At 43.9% G+C, this 22,766-nt stretch overlaps 1 protein-coding gene across 5 annotated transcripts in view; it reads left to right on the top strand.

Annotated features, from left to right (window-relative positions):
- SETBP1 (SET binding protein 1) overlaps nt 1–22,766 on the top strand; it is a 283,375-nt gene that overhangs the window by 117,546 nt on the left and 143,063 nt on the right. For 3 of the 5 annotated variants that reach the window (XM_072859828.1, XM_072859825.1, XM_072859826.1), the window contains one exon: nt 3,278–3,349. The exons of the other annotated variants lie outside the window; for them this stretch is intronic. In XM_072859828.1, the coding sequence (XP_072715929.1) occupies nt 3,278–3,349 (72 nt within the window). The remainder of the gene's footprint in view (nt 1–3,277; nt 3,350–22,766) is intronic. 5 annotated transcript variants of the gene reach the window in all.

The raw sequence follows: 22,766 nt of genomic DNA, 5'->3' as shown, positions 1-22,766 counted from the left end.
TTCTAGGACACGCGAATCTCTGCAAGGTGCAGCGTCGCCTGCGTCGGTGTTCCCCTCCGCTTCTCATTTGCTGAGGGACGAGGCAACTTCCAGGTGGCTCCACGGCTCAGCTGAGCTGGTTAACGCAGTGTCAGTGCTTTGGTTGCAAAAGCCCCTTCCTGCAAAGCCTGCCTGGATAAAACAAGCAAAAAAAAAAATCATATAGGGCTGAAACTTCAACAGCAATTCATAAGGTTAATTAATTTGTAAGGGATGGGCTGGAGTTTTTCTGTGATTTTTGTCTGAAAGAAAAGGCTTTGCCCTGTGTTGATCCCCTCTTCCCTACATTCACAGGCTAGGAAAAGGTACATGAAAGTACCTTTTTTTTTTTATATGGGGTTTTGATTTTTTTAAAAATCTTTTAAAAATTGTTACCAGCACAAGCATTCTTTTAGTAGTCCAATAGTTGAAACTGAATACAAAGATCTTCCACCACACACACATACACATACTCCTCTCTGGGTGGTGTTGTGTTTGGATCTGAAGTTTTATGTTAGCTTTACAGAAATTGGAGACTGGAGAAAGAGAAAACCCCTGCCTTTGGGTTTGAAAATGGGTCCAGATCCTTTTTTAACAGCAGTTTCAGCACTCATACAGCCATCAGGTCAAGTTCAAGGAGACCTTTTGAAAGCAGGGGCAGAGGCTCATTAACTTGCTGCATCTCAGAAGCTTGTGGGTTGGTGGGTTGTTAGCTTGGCCCAGTTTGTAGTCCCAGGCGTGGGATGATCCCCATGACCTGTCTTTCACCTGAAAAACATGCCCAAGTATATACCCAAACTACTTCAAATCTCACCTTTGGTTGCAGACACGTGGACCTGGTTTTGGAGCACCTAATTCTGCTCAGGTAACGCCTTTTGGAAATACTGTGATAAATAGTGGGGAATTTAGGGAGACTTAAAGGTGTTTTCCAGCCTGCTCTCCTTACTCTCTTCTTTTCACAGCTCCTCGCAGATCAATGGTCCTTCCTCTGCAGAGGACTGAAAGATCAGTCCCAAATTAATGCTAGGAGGTGCACTCATTTCTGAGGTGATGCTAGCAGGCATTGTATGGAGTAGGATGTCTGCAGCAACCAATCTCTCACTCTTCCTCCTCTCAGATATGCCTTGAACCATGTAGTTGCTGCAGCTGAACTTGAGCTTGCACAGAAGAGATGCTGTTGTCTCTTCTTGCACTTTTCTCTGTCACAAGTGAGGGGCATGTAGTGCTTGGCCCAGGAAACCTTGGACAGGGTGAAGAAACCATGGCAAATGTCAACAAGAGGGTTGGCCAAGTAACTTGGAGTAATCTGTGTGCCATTGTACGTTCCACCAGATCCCACCTGTTCTTCATGAATAAAGTATACGCATAAAAATACATGGTTTTGTATGCACACATGTGCTTGCTGTTTGCTTTTCAGTTGCTTCTTTTGACTTAATGAGATGAGTTATGTATTTAAGCTACCATCCTCACCAAGGGCACACACCATGCAGACCTTGCCTGAATTTCCCAGCAGTCCTTGCCGATAGTTTTGGCTGCAGCTGCACCTCTTTCTCTGGCCACAACCGCCTCTTATTAACCTGAGATCCCTGACCATGGGATGCCAACCTACAAAAGCAAATGCCAGGAGTGGGGATTAAAGCCCACATCAAAGTGAGCAGAGGAGACCCTGGCGGCTGTCCTAACCTGCCATGCACCAGCACAGAGCATGGCTCACGCTTTTAGATGTGGAGCCAGCTTGTGTTTACTACTGATTTAAACCTCTTAATACTTCAGTTACCAAACAACAACTCCCAACAGATTTATAGAGAGGATCCCAAAGATACAGACAAATAATAATGCGGACCAATGGCATCCATGTTGCAAATTAGCAATGTGATGTTTGTTATTCAGGAAGGTAAACTGAGGACAGTGAATGAAGAGACCTTCCTAAACCTTTATATTTCAGAATGCAGATCTCTTTCATTTCCTCGATATCTTGACAATGCTCTGGAGTAAGGGAGCTTGTCCATCTTGGCACAAAAATGTTACTCTTGTACTTTCCAAGTGGTCCAAGTAAGCCATCTGGGCAGCTTGGTCACACTTCCCAAGGAGCATTGCAAGTCATTGACAAGGCAGCTGAATGTCTTTGTCTTTATTTGTCCCTGTATCAAAGAAGTGTCTTTGGATGTATTTCCCTGAAACATGATGTCTCATGAATCTCAAGTTGCTTCCTTCAAATCCCTCATCATTTTAACACTTTATAATGAGAAATGTTGTCTGCTTGGAGTTGTTAGGAGATGACTTGTGTCTAGAAGGGTTAATCCAGAGGACTCTTTCAAGGCTATCTTCCACCCCTTCTCCCCACACCTTCCCCACTCTCAGTCTTTTATTTTTTTTGACCAGTAACCTCACACTTCCGTAATCTAAATGTGCAAATGCTTTGCAGTCACGGTCCAGTAGCTGGGTTAATCTCAGACCCCTGGAGTGGCAGATGGCTGATTTGTTGCTGATTCCAGTTACAGAGAATCGTGCCACCTATTATCTTTGCACAGGCTGCTGCTTAAAAGGATGCCTTGGGCAAAATCAGTGAAAAGCAAAGCAAACACTCTCTGATCTGCATCACCACAGGTGAAAATGTAAAATATTTCACCTTTATGTGAATGGCTCGAGAGGTGGACAAAGAGGGGAGAGGAGGCAGGAGGGGAAGAAGGGAGAAGAAGATCTCATTTTCGTACCAGAAGTGCAGAAGCACAGGGCAGAGTGGGTTTGCCGCAGTCATGATATTGAATCACAAGCACTTACCCTGTTTTAAATGGTTTTGCAATGTGGTAATCCTTGGCTTCAGCTCCCTGCTTTAACTCTTAAACAAAGCAGGTGGGTTGGCATCCTGTGACACCTTCCTGCTCTTCCCAAGCCTTTCTGATGTGAGTTGTCATAGGAATCCATGGCAGCACTCCCTGCCATCATGGCTCATTGCATGCCCTGCAGCTGCTGGGGAAAGCTGTGATGCTTACCAGGGCTACTTGGGAGGAGAAGCCTACGCATCTGTGTGGGTTAAGGAGAAGCTTGGGGGACCTTCCAAAACTGAGTGGGGCCGAGGGTGAACCCCAGCACCAGGTGCTCAGAGGGCCCTGGCTGGCAGGTGGTGGTAGGCATGCAGAATGATGTAATGAAATGGAGAAGGGCAGAGCAAAACTTTGGATGCTTGTGACCATTTTCTGCACAGTCATTCCCACAATCAAAGTTTTCTCTTTTCTCTTTGCTCTGGGAAATGCCACAGAGTCAGATGAAGAATTTGGGAAGAGAGTGTGGGTTCCCTGTGCAGAGTCCAGTGACGAAATCTGTGAACAAGGTAAGAACAAGGATTATGGCTGTGAAAGTTTTTGTTTCTTCCTTTTCCCCTTCCAAACCCATTATTGCAGTATTAGACACGAAATTTAGGATGTGTGTAGCACAAAAACTGATATTCCAAGCACTAAGCAAAAGAGTCTAAAAAGATCAAGCTAAATAGGGCTTCTTTTTAATGCATGCCATTATAATGGTTTGGGTTTTAGAACAGTTTGTATTGTATCCAAATGATCTATGTGTGAATAATTGTTACCAACCTCCTGACACCAGGACCTAATTAGGAAGTAAGAGCCTTAAATAGGCCATTTGCATAGTGAGCTTCCATATGTCTCCTTGCGCAATTTATTTGCTTCACTCCATTGAGATATAATAAGAATGAAACTCCTAGAACTGCCTTTGACTCTGAGGCTCTCCTCTTCATCTCCTCTGCAGTTATAACCCACTATTAAGAAGACAATATCCATTTCCCTTTGTTCAGAAAGAAAAAGCTACTGTACTGCTACTCTTATTTCAGATTGCCCAAGTTTCTCTATTTCCAAGTTTCCAATGGAAATAGAATGAGAAATGCCAAAACAACCTGCAGCCTAAGAAATATGTAATGCTGTCAGAGAAAGCACAAAGAAGGTTAGGATAGGATGATCTTGAAGGAATACTACCTACCATATCTACCTCAAAACCCTGCTGAAAAGCAATGTGTTTTTTTTCAATCAATGTATAAATGCAACTTGAGGAACTTAATGTATAGATGCAATTTGAAGAGCGCCATGTTGGTTCTGTTCGGCTTTCTTCCTGCTAGGATGTGAGGATACTAGGATGTGAGGGAGGGAGAAAGGTTGGTACAAGGCTGCCTGAGTTTTGTCTTGGTTTTGAATATTTAGCTCAGTCTGGAACAACATGCTCTCTGGGGCTCTCTGTTAATGTTATGTTGCAGAGCATGTTCTTTAAATATGGTTTGAGAAGATATCCTTTATTTCCAAACACCTTGTACGTGCGTGACTCCATCCCATGCTTCAAGTGTCCTTCTTCATTCTTTTACTCCCATCAACCCAAAGTCAGCAAAACTTAAACATATGATTGAGTACCATTTTCTTTGATGAACTTTAATGAGTGCTCAAGGTTTTGGGTTTTTTTCCCCCCAAGTCAGGGCCTTATTTAGTTTCCCAGTGAAAGACAGTTCCACTTGCAATGATTTTGTTTATGATAATTCACTTGCATGTTCCCTTCCAGGAATTGTCATTGCCTTCCAGAAGGGAGGTTAGTGCTAGTCCCCTCTCAGTGATAATTATAATCAGACCTGTCAGCCTTCACACAGTCTACGCTTATCACTTGCATCTAGGAGGATTTTTCCTGAAGCCTATTACCAGTACTGCTTCTTAAGGAAAAACAGTCATGATTTTTTCTGCTAATCTTTGATGGCTCTCAGCTTTGAAAGCATGGAGAGGAGCAAAATGACTGCCAGTTAAAGAAACTGTCTGTTGGTCCTGGTGTAGAGTTCTGCATCTGGAGAGCCAGGGAGTGGGCAGATAGTCTGAGAAATGCTGAGGGGTTTAATTTGGTTGTGATGACTCTTCAGGTGTGCAGAAGATGGAAAACAGTGCTTTTCCCCATGGTAATGCTCACAGAAACTAGCTCTGCAGACCCACTAGACAAGGGCTTCAGGTGGCAGGTGGTTGTTGGCAGTGGTACCCTCTCTCCCTGCTGTTTTGGGCAGCGATCTGTGGTTTTGCCCATGTTCAACCGCTTGGACGCAGGATGGCCAGAGAAGCAGCTGTGGTCAGTGCTGGAGGTGATGGCTGGCATCCAGGGATGGGTGCAGTGCAGGACCAATGGACCCACTGCCACTGGCACACCGCAGTACAGCGGTGACCAACTGGACAATGTGGTGGTGTTGGGTAGGATGTGGTTCGGTGTTTTATTTATCCCAGGATGTTTGAAAATTGTCCACCTTAGTGTTATTCACTGGGAAACACATCACCCCATTTACTAGATTTCCCCCCATTTTCACTCCATTATTCCTATTGATATGCTAATAAGCTCCCTTTCTTTGGTTTTTGCTTTTTGCTAACTTAAAAAAAAAAAGTAAATTTTACCATTTCATTAGTCTAAATGAGTGATGTATCTTTTAGTGCCTCCTATGTTATCACCATGCTCTTTGTAATGTTCTCAGAGATTTGGGTCCCTTGATTTTGGCAGAATTTGAGGATGGTCAGCACTTTATAGCTTTCGTAGCAAAGGAAATGGTGGGAGAGTGGGAACTTGCATTCTTGCAGTTATATGTTTACAACATGCAGGGGTATGATTTGCCTTTGTTTTATTTAAATTCACTGGGAACTAGAGATTTATTTATCAGGTGTCACTCCCTGAAGGAAGATAAATGCCATATAGCAAAGACTTCATCTATTATACAAACAGATTTGAAGGCTTTGCTACTGCATTCCTCTGCCTGCTGCATGAAGTAAAAATGCCTTCAGCTGAACAGAATGATACTTAGCGGCAGCATCTTATGACTTTTTGAGATCTCAAGCCATATTAGTGGACAGATTATGATGTGATGGAAAGAGGGCCAAGAATAGTCTTTTTATCATGAGATCCTTCCTGTGAATATCCTTCTTCGGTATATTCAGGTGGTTAATCACTAGGGCCAGGACAATCATTTGAAAACAAGGGAGTGAAATACTGGTACAGGCAATCCAAATACACTTGGGATTGCCAACTACAGTTGGATATTACAACTTACAGTTTCTCCCTAATATTGTCCTACCCTGCTGTTTCTATCAAGGCTGTGGGTGACCTTGCAATATTTCCAGTCACTAATAAACCCATTTTGGCAGAAAGATCTACACAAAATGGACCCTGAGTCCTTGGACCACAGGGGAGCTGCAGTCCCCGAATCGAAGGTGCACACATGGTGAATATGGATATCTGACTGCAAAGGGAAACATTCATGTGGAAATGTCTCTGTGTAATTTTTGAGATAATAACAGTGATGCTTAAACCTATTTCAGCCCTTTTTAGGAAAAAAAATGCAGGTTTTAAAAAATGCACAGCCCTGATATTATTTTTCTTTTTTACGGAGCCAAACAGAAACAAGAACAACTTTTACATTGACCTTACCTACCTGCCTGTGCAGGATTACTCCTTAAGCCTTGCTGTAGGTTTAAATTAGCCTCCTTTTTATCTTAATGGCCTGTATGAATCTTCAGCCTCCTTGATAATTGGGTATAAAGGAACTCATTCATTTCTGAATCTGCTCATCAGTAATGGTTGTGCCAAAGTTTGATCTGGCTGCTATGACCACTTTTAGAAGGAAGGAAGGATGGACATGTGTTTGTAAAGTCTGATGTAAATGCATTTGGGTCTGTCTGAGCATGAGCGTATGCCCAGGCAGCCCATGCTGGTTATGGAGTACGTAGCATAGCCCTGTACACGTTAGCACAGGGGTATCTGAGTTGTACACGTTTTGTTTCCTCTTGAAGCCAAACAAGCTGCTCATTTTCCTGATAGGAAGAGGGAGAAGGGCTGGCGGTATGTGAATACCAAACTGCTGTCAGTGTAGTGGGGATGCTGATGCACCAGGTCTGGAGAACAATAGCTGCCACAGCCCTATGGAAACTCTTTGAAAATGAGAAGGTTATGGAGGTGGAGGAAATGCACAGCAGGACACTGTCTCCTCTTATCTCCCCCAGCCTCTTCAATCAGGTGCCTGCTGGGCTTCCCACTCCTCCTGCCTTTTGCACTAGATCATAGGATCATAAGGTATTACATTCTGCTGGGATGAAGTCATCCACCATCCTCCTGGCATTACAGCTTCCTAAGTCAGGGAGCTGCCGTGAAACATTGAGGCTGTGAACCCACATGGTGCTTTTAGCTGCAGCTGCCAGGGCCACAGAGGTGTCCAAATAGGAGCTGGGAGGAGGCTCCAGGTGCCTGACCCAAGTCTCCACCACGTTTTCTTTGGGAAAAGCAGGCACTGCAAAGGGTGGATGGCAGCCTTGGTGCTGTCTGTTCACCAAGAAAGTGCCATTGCTGAAATACAGCCGACTCATTATGATAAGGTGCTCCTTCCCAAGCTCCATCTGCAAACCATGAGTTGGTTGCTGCACGGGTGATGCCCACAGAGAAGTGTTGCAAGCATCATGAGCAAAACCATTCAAAGGTTTATCTGAATGGCTCTGATCTGAGAGTAAGAGCTTCTGATGACAGCTTTGAAACCTTTCCACTGAGAAGGCTTTGTGGTGTGTGTGGTGAAGAGGGTGTAGGTACAAAATGTTTCCTCTGCCTCCCTCTGCTGCCTTGTAGTGCTTGGGTCCCTGTGGGGGGTAGGAGGGTGCCCAGACTTGGAGGACACCGTACCAAGATCTTCCCTCTTGGTGTGGGATTGCATTAATGCTGCTGTGTCTTCTGCCAGATGGTCCCTGCCCTGATAGAGTCAGTTCTTCTCAAAGTAAAGTGTTTGAGTTCAGCTTCTTGTAGCTCAGAGGGACCCATGAAAACAGACTCGCTTTGCCTTGGGCAGCTCAGCACAGAAGTTCCTATGAGACATCTTATGGTCCTCCAGTGTAGCATGGTTAGAGCATATGGCAACTGCTTGAGGTGGGATGCTTTTTTTGAGGTATGCAATTTAAGGTTGCAAATGTTGAAGATGGAGTATCAGGCAGATGACAGTGGTGTGGGATGGGAAAAAGAGGACAGTGGTTTGGTTATGAAGTTAAGCTGCCCATGCATAACATCTTTGTCATTTTAAACACATAACATCTTGTTCCTTGCAATTATTCTTAGATTGCAGACAGCAGTAATCTACAGTTTCTCACTGAGTAAGAGTGATATCATGAACCAGCAAAAGATTATTGTTATAACCAAACTTAGAGACATACAACTCCCTTCTCCTCACTGGAAAGAGGTGATCTTGGGTGGGAAAAGGTGAAGAAGGACATATGTCATACCAATGTCTTAGGCTGCATGTCTTAAGCAAGTTAAGCAGTGTCTGGGAATGTCGCTCAGCATGAGAGTGTGACTGGGTATACTCAAACAACTAGACCAGTCCTTGGCATGCTTTTGGTCCATGACAACTAGCAAACTCCTAAATCATTCCTAAGCATGGATCAGGGTTCGTCCCAGTGAGCCATTTGCATTTAGCTGCTGCGTTAGGGAAGCTAAGACATGGTTGCAAGCAGAGATACGAACCATTCTGTTCCAGTTGGCCTCAATGCCTGGGAATGTTTCTGGGCACATTTAATTTACTAGTGGCTGAAGAGGCTCAGGCCCAACTGAGAAACTGGACTCCATCATCCTAAACTCCATTTGTCAGCAGTGGGAGAGAGATGGGAGCCACCATCAGAGGCTGATTCAGCCTCCCTTGGTCCTGACCTCTCCAAATCGTAGACGGCAGCTAAGGCAGCTAAGCCTACAGGGTTCAACACACTGATAGCAGAGAAAAGGCTATATTATCCCAGAAAAAGGCTATGTATAGTACAGGTGCATTTCCTGCATATTTACTAGTCACCTCCCCTGCCTCTCCGAGCTCAGATTAAAAGAGTTTTAAGCCATTCAGTTGTTCTTTCCTGCAACAGCAAGTGCCACAAGTTATTTTTCTTCACAAAAAGTATTTCTTTCTCCCTCACCGTAGGAAGGCTCCTTTTTCAATAGGTTCCAGTCATAAGACTGGTGTTCTGTACAATTTCCTTTTAATGGTTTGGTGGTTGATAGTTAAATGTGTCCATAGGAGACAATTGTAGACATATATAATAAAACAGCTCATGGAAGGATATAGCATTATGTCTTTCAAATATAAGTAAACACTTTCTTTGATAAAGAAAGTTTTATTTCAAGTTTGCCCTATCCAAATATATGTATACATGCCTACTTTTTCACACTGAATCAAAAACCTAGGTGAAAAAAATAACTTTGGCTCAACTACTGCAACCAAAATGTAATGTTTCATTATCTTTTCTTACATTAAAATCTGTTCATGCACAAGATGATCTGATATAATACACATTTGAACATATCAAACAAAATATTTTCCCTTCAAGAATATCTCAAGTGTTTGGTCACAGTGGGGACAAAATTATTCATGTAATTTGGCACATATTTGGAAACATGACCTTAATCTGCAGGTTTCAGTGAAGAAGGTATTTTCTCCAGGTATTTCAGTAAGTCATATAAGTAAATTATATTTTTGACATGTTAAAGATGTTTCATTTTAGACAAAGGAAGCAATATCCCAGTTGTGTCACTGAAACTTAATGCCCTGTGTTGCTTGTTAACAACTGCACATTTATTGTTTCAGTGTCCCAGTTTGCTATCAAGTATCAGTGCACTGCTACATACCAAATAATCAATAGTTCTGTCAGTTGAGTATGCCCTGGAAATACGATATTACTGTTAATATTGATCCACACAGCAGAAATCAAGGCATCAAACTTTGCAGGCATTACTTGCTAGCACCCTGGCTTTTACTTGCAGAGCAAGCAGCTTGAAAATCGCTACGGCGTGCTATCCCCCAGGGACCAATGTTTTCTGCACACCCTCCTTCCATGTATAGTAATGAGCATTAACATAAACACAAGGGTATCAGTGCACACGCGACCTGCAGATATGGTGCATATAGTTTCATTTCAGCCTTCTGTGGTTTCTGGGTGCAGCAAATGAGCTGCAAGGAGCGCTGGTAAAATCAAGCTGCATCAGCTCTGGTATCCTCCTCTAATGGTGCAATGTAGCAGCTTGGCTGGCCAAACTAATCAAGGTCCCAGTGTGCTCTTCGTCACAGGAGGAGTGAGATGGGTTGCAGATGGATGGCTTGAGACCTCCAACAGCCTTCTCCAAGCATTGTGAGCAATGTCGTTAACAAAGGCTCGTGTGGTTTGCTTGCGGAGGTGACTTCAGGCTCAAGTTATCGGTCGGGAGGAAAAAAGCCCTGCAACACTGAGGTGTGCTGGCAGTGTCAAGAGCATCCATTCTTTGCTCTCCTGCCCCCGCAGACTTCCAGGTTGCCTTGGGAGGAAGAAAATGTGGTGCCCCCCATTCCCATGTGTGCCTTCACACACACCCCTGTGAGTCTGGCGGTCTTTGCTATATCTGTAATGGCTTCACAATGAAGCTGTGAACGAAAGTTTGGCACATTGATTTTACAATTGTCAGTCTTCCCAGAAGCAGCCCAGAGTTTCATTAACTAAGATATAGGCATGATTTCCTATAAGCTCTTTTCAGATTTTACTAGATCCAGATAAATTAAATCAGTGTTTTATCTATGTGCCACCAAAATTACTTGGCAGAGTACTCTTCATATAGGAATACTATAGTTCTGGTCTCTTGAATTTGAGCAGCTGCTGCACTATAAGATGCTACCGTCACTGATAGTGTTTCTTGAATAAGTGTCTCTACTTCAATAATAAGAGTGCTGGGGAGAAAGTAACCTGGACGTGAGCAGAGCATAACCTCGGTGAGGATAAGCGAGGAGATGTAGGCATTTGGGAGAAGGGAGTGGCTCCACCATGCCACCATGGATGGGAAAAGGTGCAGGACGATGATGGAAGGGTAAAAACAGGAGCCTCAGATGGCTGGAAGGAGTTCATGAGAGCCCCTACCAAGGTGAGGGAGGAAAACAGCTTTCCTTACACATGCCTTAGGAAGAGGGAATCAGGAGGAATGGTACCCTCTGCAGTGCCTCGCTCCCCTCATCAGGAAGTTGGCCTCCTCTTTGATTCAGTGTAGTCAGGACCTGCTGTGCTTACAGACAGTATCGGGCAGAAGGGTAAGGTATGAATGGAGCAGGCTGGCAGTAGCAAAGAGCCCCTTGCACAAAGCCCACTGAAATCACTGAGAAGACACCCAGAGGCTCCTTGTTCTTTAGGTCACTCCATGTCATAGGAGCCTTCCTTGCGTGTGGCAGAAGGAGGACCAGCACCCCAGCCCATGCGGCTCCTGACATGGAGCCATCTGAACCTTGAGGGACTCACTCTGCTAACATGGTCACGCACTCAGCTGTCCCGCAGGGACTGAGACACTTCCCACAGCATATAGAGAAACATGACTAACAGTGGCCAGGGTCCCCCTTGGCTGGAGGCATGTGTGCCACAGGGTGTCAACCTTGGGATTTTTTTTGATGATGTTACCAGCTTAGTTTTGTCTTCCAGGTGACCTTTACCCACATCATCAGAGGTCCCCTTGCTGCCAAGGAGCAAATTCATCAGCCTTATCCTTCATCCGAGAGCTTCAGCTTATCTCCTGCATGGCAAGCCATTTAGCACCTGGGAGATGAAGCTCAAGACAATGTCTTGGGAAGTCTATATGAGGAACAAGAGACGCATATTACCTTTTACTGGGAGGAAGCAAGGTCAGGTTTGATGTGCTCAGAGCAGTCTGAGTTGCAGGGGAGATGCAATGCAAGGCTCTGTATCTACTGGCATTTCCTAAGACCCAACTTCATATCAAAGATTACATTTCTACACTCTTTCAGAGGGAAGAAACAAAAATTCAGACACTCAGCCAGGAGCAGGTATGACTTATAGCTCAGGGTTGCTACTGTGCAAGAACATGGAGTTAGAGCTGAAGTTGTCATCAGTTGTGGCTGTGTACTATCAACAAAAGGAGGTGATGCCATGGCTGCACGCTCTTCAAAACATTTCTCCCTCCAGCAGTATCACCTCTTCTCTGTAGAGCCTCAGCAGCTTACTTCAGCTGCTTCAACTGAAACCACAAATGATGTCTTTATATTTTTTTTTCATTGGATGGTGAGTGAATGGCCATTTCTGCCCTTATCTCTTCTTTTAGATAAAATGCCATCATTGAAATTCAGAGGTCATTGGTGACTTTAAAATCCTCTCCAATTGCCTTGGATCAAAACCAAATGAAATAAAAATCAATGTGACAGTCAAGAGGCCAAGACACCAAAAATGATGTGTCCAATGCAAGCAGCTTGCTGGTTTCAGAGTGTTTCTGGCAGCCATCTGCTTGTTTGAAATTGAGGATGTGACGCTTTTAAAAGTCAGAGAAAAAAACACATTATCGACCACAGTCTTCAGATATTTTACTTGATAACAGGATTCTCTTTTTTGTGCCCATTTTCTTGTAGCCTCAAGAATGTCCTGTTTTGCAATCATACTGTCAGCAGGTGTTTGTGGCACTGAAATACCATGATGTGTAATTCTCTAATTTAAAAAAAAAAATCTTTCGAAGCCTCAAAACATTTTCTCCTCACTCCTCTTCATGAATGAGCTACAAAATAGAGTGTGTTATTAAAAGTCAATAGCCACTCATTTATTTACATGGTTAACGATTGGCCCTTTTTAGCTAAAAAGATACATTTTTTTCGTGCTACTCCTATTTCAACTCTGTAGTCTCAGCCTTGTCCTGTGCAACAAAGAAACCAGTCCTTTTATGGATGGTGTTAACCGAGACACCATTGACCGAATCACATTTAAGAGCTAAATTCCCCTTTTATTCTCAAAGGTGGTCAGAATCAAAGCACCGAGAGGCTGAGGCTGGAGAGAGAAACTTGAATTCCTGGTGTATCCTTCCTGTGAACAAATAAAGACATTATAGATTCCCTTGCTGCCAATGTGACCCCTTTAATCAGCAGCATGTCCACAGTTAAGAAGATGATATTGTGGTAGTCCATAAAAATCCCTGCCGTGGCTAGAGCATCATAAAGCAAATATATTATTGTTCTTGGCCCAAAGACTGTATGACATTAAAAGGTGAAGAAGGGAGCCGAAGGGTTGGCAGAGGCAGGCAGGCAGCAGTGGGAAAAGGCTTCGCGGTGCCTATCGACACACCCAGCTGTGGCCAGCTCTTACTGGGGTTGTGTGCATCGCACTGGGAGAGGTTTGCAAGATAACTATGGAGAAGGCTGGTGGATGTGTAACAAGAGCCTTTCCTCTGCAGGAGAGACAGCCTTGGGGAAGAGATGAAGGTGTATTAGCAGAAGTTGTTTACCCTCTTACTTGGCACTTGCCTAGGGAAAACATTCTTTCTGGATTTTTTAAAAAAATGTATATGAATAAGGCATTCATAAACTAATGAAAGCTACATTTTCATCAGTTATAATGGACATTAAATTCTGGACATTTACCACATCACAATGTTTATCTGCAATGCAATATTTCCCTGTGCTTAATAAAAGGGAACAGTGGGAGTACCACAGCAAATTTAAGCCACTTCTAGCACTCAGTGTCAGGATTTTAATGGCACACACATTACCTTGGCTTCTTTTTATAGCTTCATCTTGCTTTATGTGACAATACTTAGTTTTTATGTCATGCTTTTCGCACATAAATCTCAGTGTCTCACAAAGCAGGGCAGGATGCTATGCCCATTTCAGAGAACAGAAAAAACACTAAGTGAGGTGATTTGATTGTGGCCACAGAGCAGCACTGCTGGGAGCAGACCTCAATCTTCTTAAATCCCATCCCAGGAGTTCACTACATCTCCAACGGGAAGCTTTACCTTTTTGTAGACAGGCTCATATGAGGTGTGAATCAAAGACTTGCACCAAACTGGGATGAAGGGAGAGGGCATCTCCCTCTTGGCTTCTTGGGGCACTGTCAGCCCTTCTCTGATGGAGACAAGCACTCAGAAGTGGTATCTGCAAGGGAAAATATTCAGCTTGGTAGATAAAACAAATAGGATGAGGCTGCCTGTGTTGTCCTTCCATTTTTATCACTGGCCATAGCCTGTTGGTTGGCTCTTTCTAGTGGGATTTTCTGTAAGTCCTGTTTGGCATGGAGAAGGGAAGAGCTGTCCTCCCCTGTGTTGAACCTGCCTCTTTGTCATGTTCTGGTCTCAAATTTGCTTTGAAGGCAGCTTGGGTTTGGTCTTCTTCTGGAGCTCTGTAGGACTCACCAGGTCCTGTGCTGGTGTCTGGCAGTAGCAGCAGTGACTCAGGAGGCACAGAGACGTGAGGGCCTGTAATTCCCTGCAAAATTCCCTGCAAAATTCCCTACTGTAATTCCCTGCAAAAGCTAACTGTGGCACTGGGTTGCCCATAATTAGCCAGTTGTTTTGGGTGGAAAGGCGCCTGCTTGTTTAAAATGATCCCAATCCCCAACCATATGCTTCTGAGGAGGTCCTAAAAGCCCTGGAGCAGGGACTTAACCCTGAAACCATCCTTCTGGTCTCTGAGTCGGGAACCTGTGGTGTGCCCAAATTGCTTTGCTGTGTTACAGATGGCCATATTGGCCAACCTTACTGCAGACTTTGAGGGGCCACACTTCGGTCCAGCCATGCAGTGCTGACTGTTGAAGGGCCACCACATCCCTTCAAATCCTCCGGAATGTCCTTTGCCATCATGCACCAGACTATTTAGCAGGGAGGTTGTTTTTTTTTTCTCAAGAAAAGCAAGGCAATTGGTGTCCAGCAGCTCCAGAAATCTCTGGGAGCCACATTGCCAAATGCCCTCTCCCTTTGGCATTGGGAGTCTCCCGGCATGGAGCTGCCTTTGATTTGCAATGATGGAGGATATGACGGATGAGCCTTTCTGGGCTCCCTCCTCCTTGGAAATGAGCTGTAAATCTAAATGGATCGTGTCCCAGTGAAATCAGCTGATGAATGAATCAATCAGGCGGGTTCAGAAATCTTCCTGCTGCTTCCAGGGAGAAGGCGTACTTGAAAACAACTCCCTGATAATTGAGGAGCCATCCCTCCATGCAGCTGCAGAGCTACTGCAACCGCAGCATTTCTCTTTCAGGCAGCTTGTGGTCATACAGCTCTCAACAGACTAGAGGAGTGGAGGAGGGAAGTGGGCAATAGCATCCTTCCTCCACAGCCTTGTCTGCCCTACAGACACATTGCCTGGCCAAGGAAAGAGCTTTTTGCTCCTAGACCTGGATGTCCTCTAAAGGGCAGATCAATGGGCTAAGACTAGACCTAGGGAATGGAGGTTAAAAAAAAGCTGAATGTGTGTCTCAGCACCAAGCCAAGCTGCTCTTTCTGATGAAAGCTTAAAAAAGCGCCGTTCCCCAATTTCATATACCTCAAGGAACTGGCTGCTCCCTACAGATTAATGATTTTGTGAGGCTTTTAAAAAACACTGGAGAAAGACTTTGAAGCCTCTGGCTGAAATTTCCCTGTCCATGCAGGTCTGACCTATGGGGGACAGTTGGTTTTCTGGAAGAGGGCTCAAATCAGAGGATGAGGATGCTTTGGCCAAATGGACTAACAAGTAGAAGAAGGGTTTCCTGAGCACAGACACTCAGCCATTATTAACTTTTTATCAAATAGTGTGAGAAATATGCCAGAGGGTGCTCACACGAGCATTTGTGTGTGAGAGAGAAGGCAATTTTACCTGCATGGCAATTAAAGCACCAAAACCACCCTTTGATGACATCACCAGATGCTGGTGACATCACCAGACCCCTGCATTTAACTCGCAGTATTTTAGGGGCTGCAAGTATAGGGCTGTTTGGTAGTGCTAGACTTGAACTTGCAAAGAACTGGGGGAACACAGAGGTTGAAATGATTCAGCTTCCCAGGTCAGACCTATTTCTCTCCACGCATTTCTCCTACGTTGCTTAGTTTGTGCAAAGATCCATTCCCCATCTCATGGCCAGAGGACAGAGCCAGGGAAGCACATCCGAAAGATTCTGTCTGTAGATACAAGCCTGATACACTCCAGAAGGAAAAAAAGAGCAATCAGCTACATGAGAACCAAGCCAATTAAATGTCTGAGTAGTGTTTCGAAAGCGAACATGGGCGGCATCAGAAATTTTCCATCAGCTGTAATAACGCCAATTACTTTGCCAATTGCTGATTCCACTGTGATTTGTTTAGTGCAGTCGTGCTTCGGCCTCTTGCCTGGGCTGATACGCTTTGTTTATGCTGACTGTTCATTTGCAAAGCTTCTCTTTCTTTTTTTTTCTCATGCTTTCTCTTTTCCCTGGGCCCAGCTCAGAGCCCAGAATAGCCCTCCTCCCCCTGTGCTCATTTCCAGCTGGGGCAGGATATCACCAAGGGGCAATGAGTTTCATGGGAGCAAGAGATGTTGCTGCTGTTCCCAACTACTTTGTGAATACAAAGGTGTTCCTCGCCTTCCTCTTCTGATGCTAAGTTTAAAAAACAAAGAATCCTCCCAAGAAGCCAAGCAGCTTGTCAAGGAGCAGGCAGTTGGGATCTGCTGGGGATGGTGGCTCTGAAGCTGATCGCTTTTGTCTCAGGAAGAGAAAGAGGGACCTTGTGTCTCTCCAGATGGCAAAGGCACACAAGGACACATGCACACTCAAAGTCAGTTTCCCTGGAAAGTTAGCAGGAGCTTTTCATTACTGTTTACATTCAAGTCCATGGAAATTAATGGGTGTCTCCATAGCCACTTTGCACAAGAGCTCTGATTCTTTTCCTGCTAATTGGGGAAGAGGGCTAATCATGGACGTTTAAAGAGTGCATCTGCCTGACTGACAACTTCAATGATGTAAACTGCTGTGATATCTTCCAGAGATTTTAAAAGCTGGTTGAATTCCCTTCCCTCGCCACTCAGGTCTGGGCTGGAGAGGGTTGGATGACATTTCCTCTTCTGTCCTCCTACTTGAGACAACAAGGGGTGGCTTCATCTCCAAGGTGCGTAACATCTTCCCCTCCAATTTTCATCTTCTCTTAGCAGCCACTGCTGTCTTCAGCCTCCTCAGTGATGGTACATTTTGCATGTACCAGCCTTGCTCCCAGCTGCCTCATGTGGATTTGGTGGCCTGTGCTCAGTTTTTCCTCCCAGCTTGTCTTCACAGCCAGCTCCTGGGTGCAGGTGCCTGGAGAACATCACAAGCAGGGAGTAATAGCAAAGCCATAATAGCACCATCCTGATCGACACAGGACTGTGACTATTTAAGCATTGACGAACAGCAGATAGTTCATGCAGTGCTTTCTTGTGCACCTGGTTTACCCTGGCCTTTCAGTCCCGGGCAGCTGGTGTGATAACATGAGCACATCCTCACTGGGGTGCAGCAGGACTTGTTTCTAGCCATCCCTGGGGCAGGCAAAGGAGACCCCAGAAACATGATCTGCCACATGAAGTATCAGCTAGAGGTGAGGCTATCAGATCTCTACTCGTACCCTGCAATCAGTTTCAGCTTTGCAGCTGACAAATATGTAAGTGACACACTTTGCTGCTTGCAGCTCTCCTCATCACCAGGAATTGTAAAAGATCCTCTGGATGTGTTTTCATCCCTCACAGTTCATACTGGCCACAAATAGACACAAAGCAGATGAGCTGCTGGCTCACATCAGAGAAATGTGGCAAAGGAAATTTGCAGGGGAACCATTTAGTAACCCTAAATTGGGAAAATTAAAGCAGAGGTAGGCTTCAGCAGAGGAGCATGCCAGGAGGTGGTTTCTTTTTCCAGTGGTGTCAGTCCAATGGACCTTGTTCCCCTTGGTCTGGCAGTTTATGTAGTCCTCCAAAATGCTACAAAATGTGAGTGGGTCTGAAATCTCCCCCTTACACAGTCCAGTAGTAATATTTTTAATCCACTTTGTATTCACTTTAGCAGAGCTGCCATGGACACCAGCTGCATGCCTTGTTTTCTTTGTGGGAAACCAAGACACAATGAAAAATGAATTTTCCAAGTCACAAACCTATTTTGCGGTCAAGTTAAAAATAAATGAGAATATCTCCTACCTCCTGTCTTACCTGCAGGCCAGTCTTACATTCAAAGTTGTTTTACACATGAGCATTTGTGGAACAGCTAGTAACTGAGCAGTCACTAAGTCCATACCATATTCAGTTAACCCTCAACTAAAACAAACATCTTTAGTATTTTGACGATACCCAAAGATTTTCCTTTTTCAGAAAGCAGGTAAATCAAGGTCAGATAAGATTGGTATCAATGTCACTAGTCTTTTTCTTTAGTCCTCCCCATCCTCGATATATTTACTGAGTACTATTGAGGGTTCTTGACATACTAATTGTCTGTATGTTGCAATATAATAACTAATCCAGAGATTTAAAATGGCAAAGGGATTATAAAGCTAGAGGCGACTCCTTTGGTGTCCTGGTTTCAGCTGGGATAGAGTTAATTTTCTTTCCAGTAGCTGATATAGTGCTGTATTTTGGATTTAGTATGAGAATAATGTTGATAACACACTGATGTTTTAGTTGCTAAGTAATGTTTTCACTGGTCAAGGACTTTTCAGCTCCCCATGCTCTGCCAGGCGCACAAGAAGCTGGGAGGGGGCACAGCCAGACTGGCCAAAGGGCTATTCCATACCATATGACGTCATGCTCAGTATATAAAGCTGGGGGGAGTTGGCCAGGGAGCAGCGATCGCTGCTCAGGGACTGGCTGGCATCAGTTGGCGGGTGGTGAGCGGTTGCATCACTTGTTTTTTTCCTTGGGTTTTGTTCCTCTCTCTCTCTCTCTCTCTCTCGTCGTTTTCATTACATTTTACATTCCTTTTCATTACAAGTTGTTTTATTATTATTATTATTATTATTATATTATATTTCAATTATTAAACTGTTCTTATCTCAGCCCATGAGTTTTCTTACTTGTGCTCTTCAGATTCTCTCCCCCATCCCACCGGGAGGGGGGAGGGTGAGTGTCGTGGTTTAACCCCAGCCAGCAACTAAGCACCACACATTTGCTCGCTCACTCCCCCCACAGTGGGATGGGGGAGAGAATCAGAAGAGTAACAGTGAGAAAACTCACGGGTTGAGATAAAGACAGTTTAATAAGTAAAGCAAAAGCCGCGCACACAAGCAAAGCAAAACAAGGAATTCATTCACTCCTTCCCATGGGCAGGCAGGTGTTCAGCCATCTCCAGGAAAGCAGGGCTCCATCACGCGTAACAGTTACTTGGAAAGACAAACGCCATCACTCTGAACGTCCCCCCCTTCCTTCTTCTTCCCCAGCTTTATATACTGAGCATGACGTCATGTGGTATGGAATAGCCCTTTGGTCAGTTTGGATCAACTATCCTGGCTGTGTCCCCTCCCAGCTTCTTCTGCACCTGGCAGAGCATGGGAAGCTGAAAAGTCCTTGACTAGTGCAGCAACAACTAAAACATCTCTGTATTATCAACCCTGTTTTCAGCACAAATCCAAAACATAGCCCCATACCAGCCACTATAAAGAAAATTAACTCTATCTCAGCTGAAACCAGGACAGTGAGCGAGCGGCTGTGTGGTGCTTAGTCGCTGACTGAAGCTAAACCACGACAGTTGGTATGGCCGGCTTGGTTTTTAGGGAAGGACCTGTTATCTCAACACGTTGGAGTGCTGCTCTCAGAGCCCTGACACTTCATGCCCTGCATCTAAGGTCAAAGGCAGGGAGGTCTCTCTCCTGGTGTCTAATCTGACTTTTTTGTAGGGTCATCTGCTGGATAATAGCAGTATTCAGCAGAAGAAATAAAGCCAAATTTGTCATAGGCCTCATTAGGGAAACTTCACTGTTGGGTTACTAAGTCAAATCCAGTAGGGTCCTGTCTGGACACATTTTCTATCACAGCGCAGGGGAAGCCAAGCCAATGGTATTTAATGCAGGTCTCATGCCGGGTACTGCAGACTTTGGTTATGTTAAACCCTAGGAGACCGTGGAGACATTTCTTCTTTGGTCCAAACCAGCAGAATATAGTTTTGCATAAAAAGAATGGGAGAACACCAGCTGATATGATGGGAGACAGCACAAGGTAGAGAACAGGCCATGAGAAGATGTGCTGTCCTAACTCCATGTCTATGTCTAACTCTAAATGTCTTGTAGACATTTCTGCATGTGTATATCCCCATCCATAAAATGGGAACATTAATAATTCTCTATCTTGCAGAGAGTTAAGAAGCTAAATTAATTACCATTTATGAAGCTAATTGAGATTCCCAGATGAGTACTGTTTGGAACATTCTAATTATTATTATTATTTCCACCGAGATTTGGCTACATGTAATTAGTTTGCTGTATCTGCAAACAGGTGTGTTCTCTTAAGCTATTTGGAGGCATTCCTCATGGGACTGGCCTGTGCAGAGCTGTGTGGCATAAGAAAGCACTGTTAATCAGGGCTGAGCTATCTTCCAGCTCTTCTACCTCACCCCAAACCTGCGTCCATCTCCTTGTATGGCTGTGCTCTTCAGAAAGTCACGTTTCTGCAAGTGAATGGAAACAGATTAAGGAAACTGGCCCTATTACAAATTTATGCACCCATTATAAATTATTATGGTAAATTATACTTGTGTGTGTGCAGTGGAATAAAGCCCAGAGGTGGATTATGGTGGATTATTAAACTATATCCAGGGAGGGAAAAGTTTTTCCAACAGCATTTAAGTGTCTCTAGGTTTGGCCATCAGCTTCTGTTGGGTTTAACATTAAATAAATTCTCATGCAATGTGTACCAGTCAGATGTTGTTTTAGTTTATGCTCACAAGTGCTGTTGAGTTCAGTAATTCTGAGTTAGCTCAATATTTTCAAAAAAGTGAATAAAAGCTGCAGCTGTCATTACTGAAGACTCACTTGTCAAACACCTCGCCCACTTAAAAGTAACACAACAGTGGCAGAACAAAAAGACCTACTAAAATGGTGCTGGTTTTAAAACAAAACAACCCTTTAAGATTGTGTAAGAGCTATAGGAAGTATATTGATTTATTTATGACTGTGGAACTCTGTCTATTCATTATTTCCTGAGTCTGGGTTGGTGTGTTTTGCTTTTCCTTTCCTTTCATAAATAAGCAATAATGACACTGAGACATTCAAAGGAGTTTTAAGGATCTTGAAACACCAACAGCTTTGCCAGAGGTTTCATCTGAGAGAAGCTAGGTCAGTATGAGCTGGAAAGCTTTGGGAAGTAGACAAAAATAATCAACTCAATGTGTCAAAAAAAGCTGTGCAACTTAGACTGGAGTTGTGCTTGTTTACCTTTCTTGTGCATAAAATCTCAGAGGAGATGGGCTTGGTGCTGGGAAAAAGGTTTTAAGCCAGCTGAGGTACTTTGTGGTGGTCACATCTCTGTTACAATGGGAATATAGAGGTGTAGGCATTTCTATTCACTTACCAAGTCAGTGAAACACTCAGTCTGATACCTGTGTCCAAGGTAATAAATTTTAATGTTGTGATTTTTGTATTTCTGTAATCCTAGAACAGTCCTTCAAATTCCATATTTGCCAAGGCAAATATATTTGACCTAAAGGTAACTGAGAGATTCACTTTATACATCCCTGAATGACTAGGAGGGCAAACTGCATTTTTCAGGACATGTTGATGGACTCTGAGCCACCTGAACGTCTTCAAAGATCTGCCACTATGTCTCTGAAAGACTGACATGAGTGTTGTCACTGGTGTTTCCTTCAGTAGGAAATGTGTGGTTAGAGGGAGGGAGTTAATATAATAGTTATTTAATCTTCTCTATGTCCAGCTCGAACTTGCAAATAAAAGAAGCACAGCCAGGGTGCTTTTGCTTGCTAAGTGTTTCACTGGCTTTCCCCATATTAGCTAATATACCACTGGAAAGAACTGAAATTTTAGACCTGCATTTGCAGGATTCCCCAGCGTTGCTATCAGCAACCTCCCAAACTGATCCATTCAGTTGGTCCTTTGATGTGCAATTAAACCCTGGAAAAAATAGCTTTGTGTAATGTATAAATAGAAAAGAGCAGAGATAAAGGCGGTGTTGAAGTCACTTGCTGACAGCTTGGCATCCAAACATTAAAGGTGCATGCCACTACCTCTGCTTAAGAATGAGCCTTGAAAAAGTCTGCTCCTTCCCAAATTCCAGCCCCCTGAAAATTAGCACTTTATTTACCTTGCAGCTACTTTTTTTTCAGTTGAAAAGCAAAAAAAAAGGTCTATGAGGCTGACTTGATTTGTCTTACCAGCAAAAATGGATTTTTTGTTAGAAGAAAATGACAGATGCTCTCTAAGACAGTGCTTTTATTAGATTGGTTTTCTCTTTATCTTTATAAAAATAGCATTCTTGCAGGAAGCCATTAGGTTTACCCATTCTTACTGATGAATAGCTGGCATGTGAAATATAGACCTCTTGCATGTTGCAAAAGGTCAGAGTACATGGCGTGTTCTTTGAGCATCAGGGATAAGGCAGCCAGGCACATTTTGATTAACCTGACAAAAGGGTGAGATAATCCAAGTGGAAGCTACAGTTTTTGAATGAACTTCAGCCATTAATGTCTGCTGTATCTGAAGGCCTAACTGATCTCCTGCCAGTTTTACATTCGCATAACTCCATGGCAGAAGTGGAGCTATGGTGCTTTACATCAGCAGGAAATTCATTTTCACTTTCTGGAATAACCAAAAATAGATGGCACCAAAGGATGAGGAAAGGCATTCAAATTCAGGACTACAAGGAAACATATGGAGGAGAAAACAGGATGACAGAGGGTGCAATTATCACCCTACCATTACCTGTCTTAAGAAGGTGGGCATCTAGTCCCAGCCGGACTTCCAGGCTCCCTGTACAGCAAAAACACAGCTCTGGGCATTGGAGAGAGCCATGCACGCTA

The sequence above is a fragment of the Ciconia boyciana genome, chromosome 4 (genome assembly GCF_034638445.1).
Source record: "Ciconia boyciana chromosome 4, ASM3463844v1, whole genome shotgun sequence".
In the NCBI taxonomy this organism is placed as follows: domain Eukaryota; kingdom Metazoa; phylum Chordata; class Aves; order Ciconiiformes; family Ciconiidae; genus Ciconia; species Ciconia boyciana.
The sequence above is the reverse complement of the archived record's forward strand: the minus strand, read 5'-3'. Positions and strand labels throughout refer to the sequence as shown.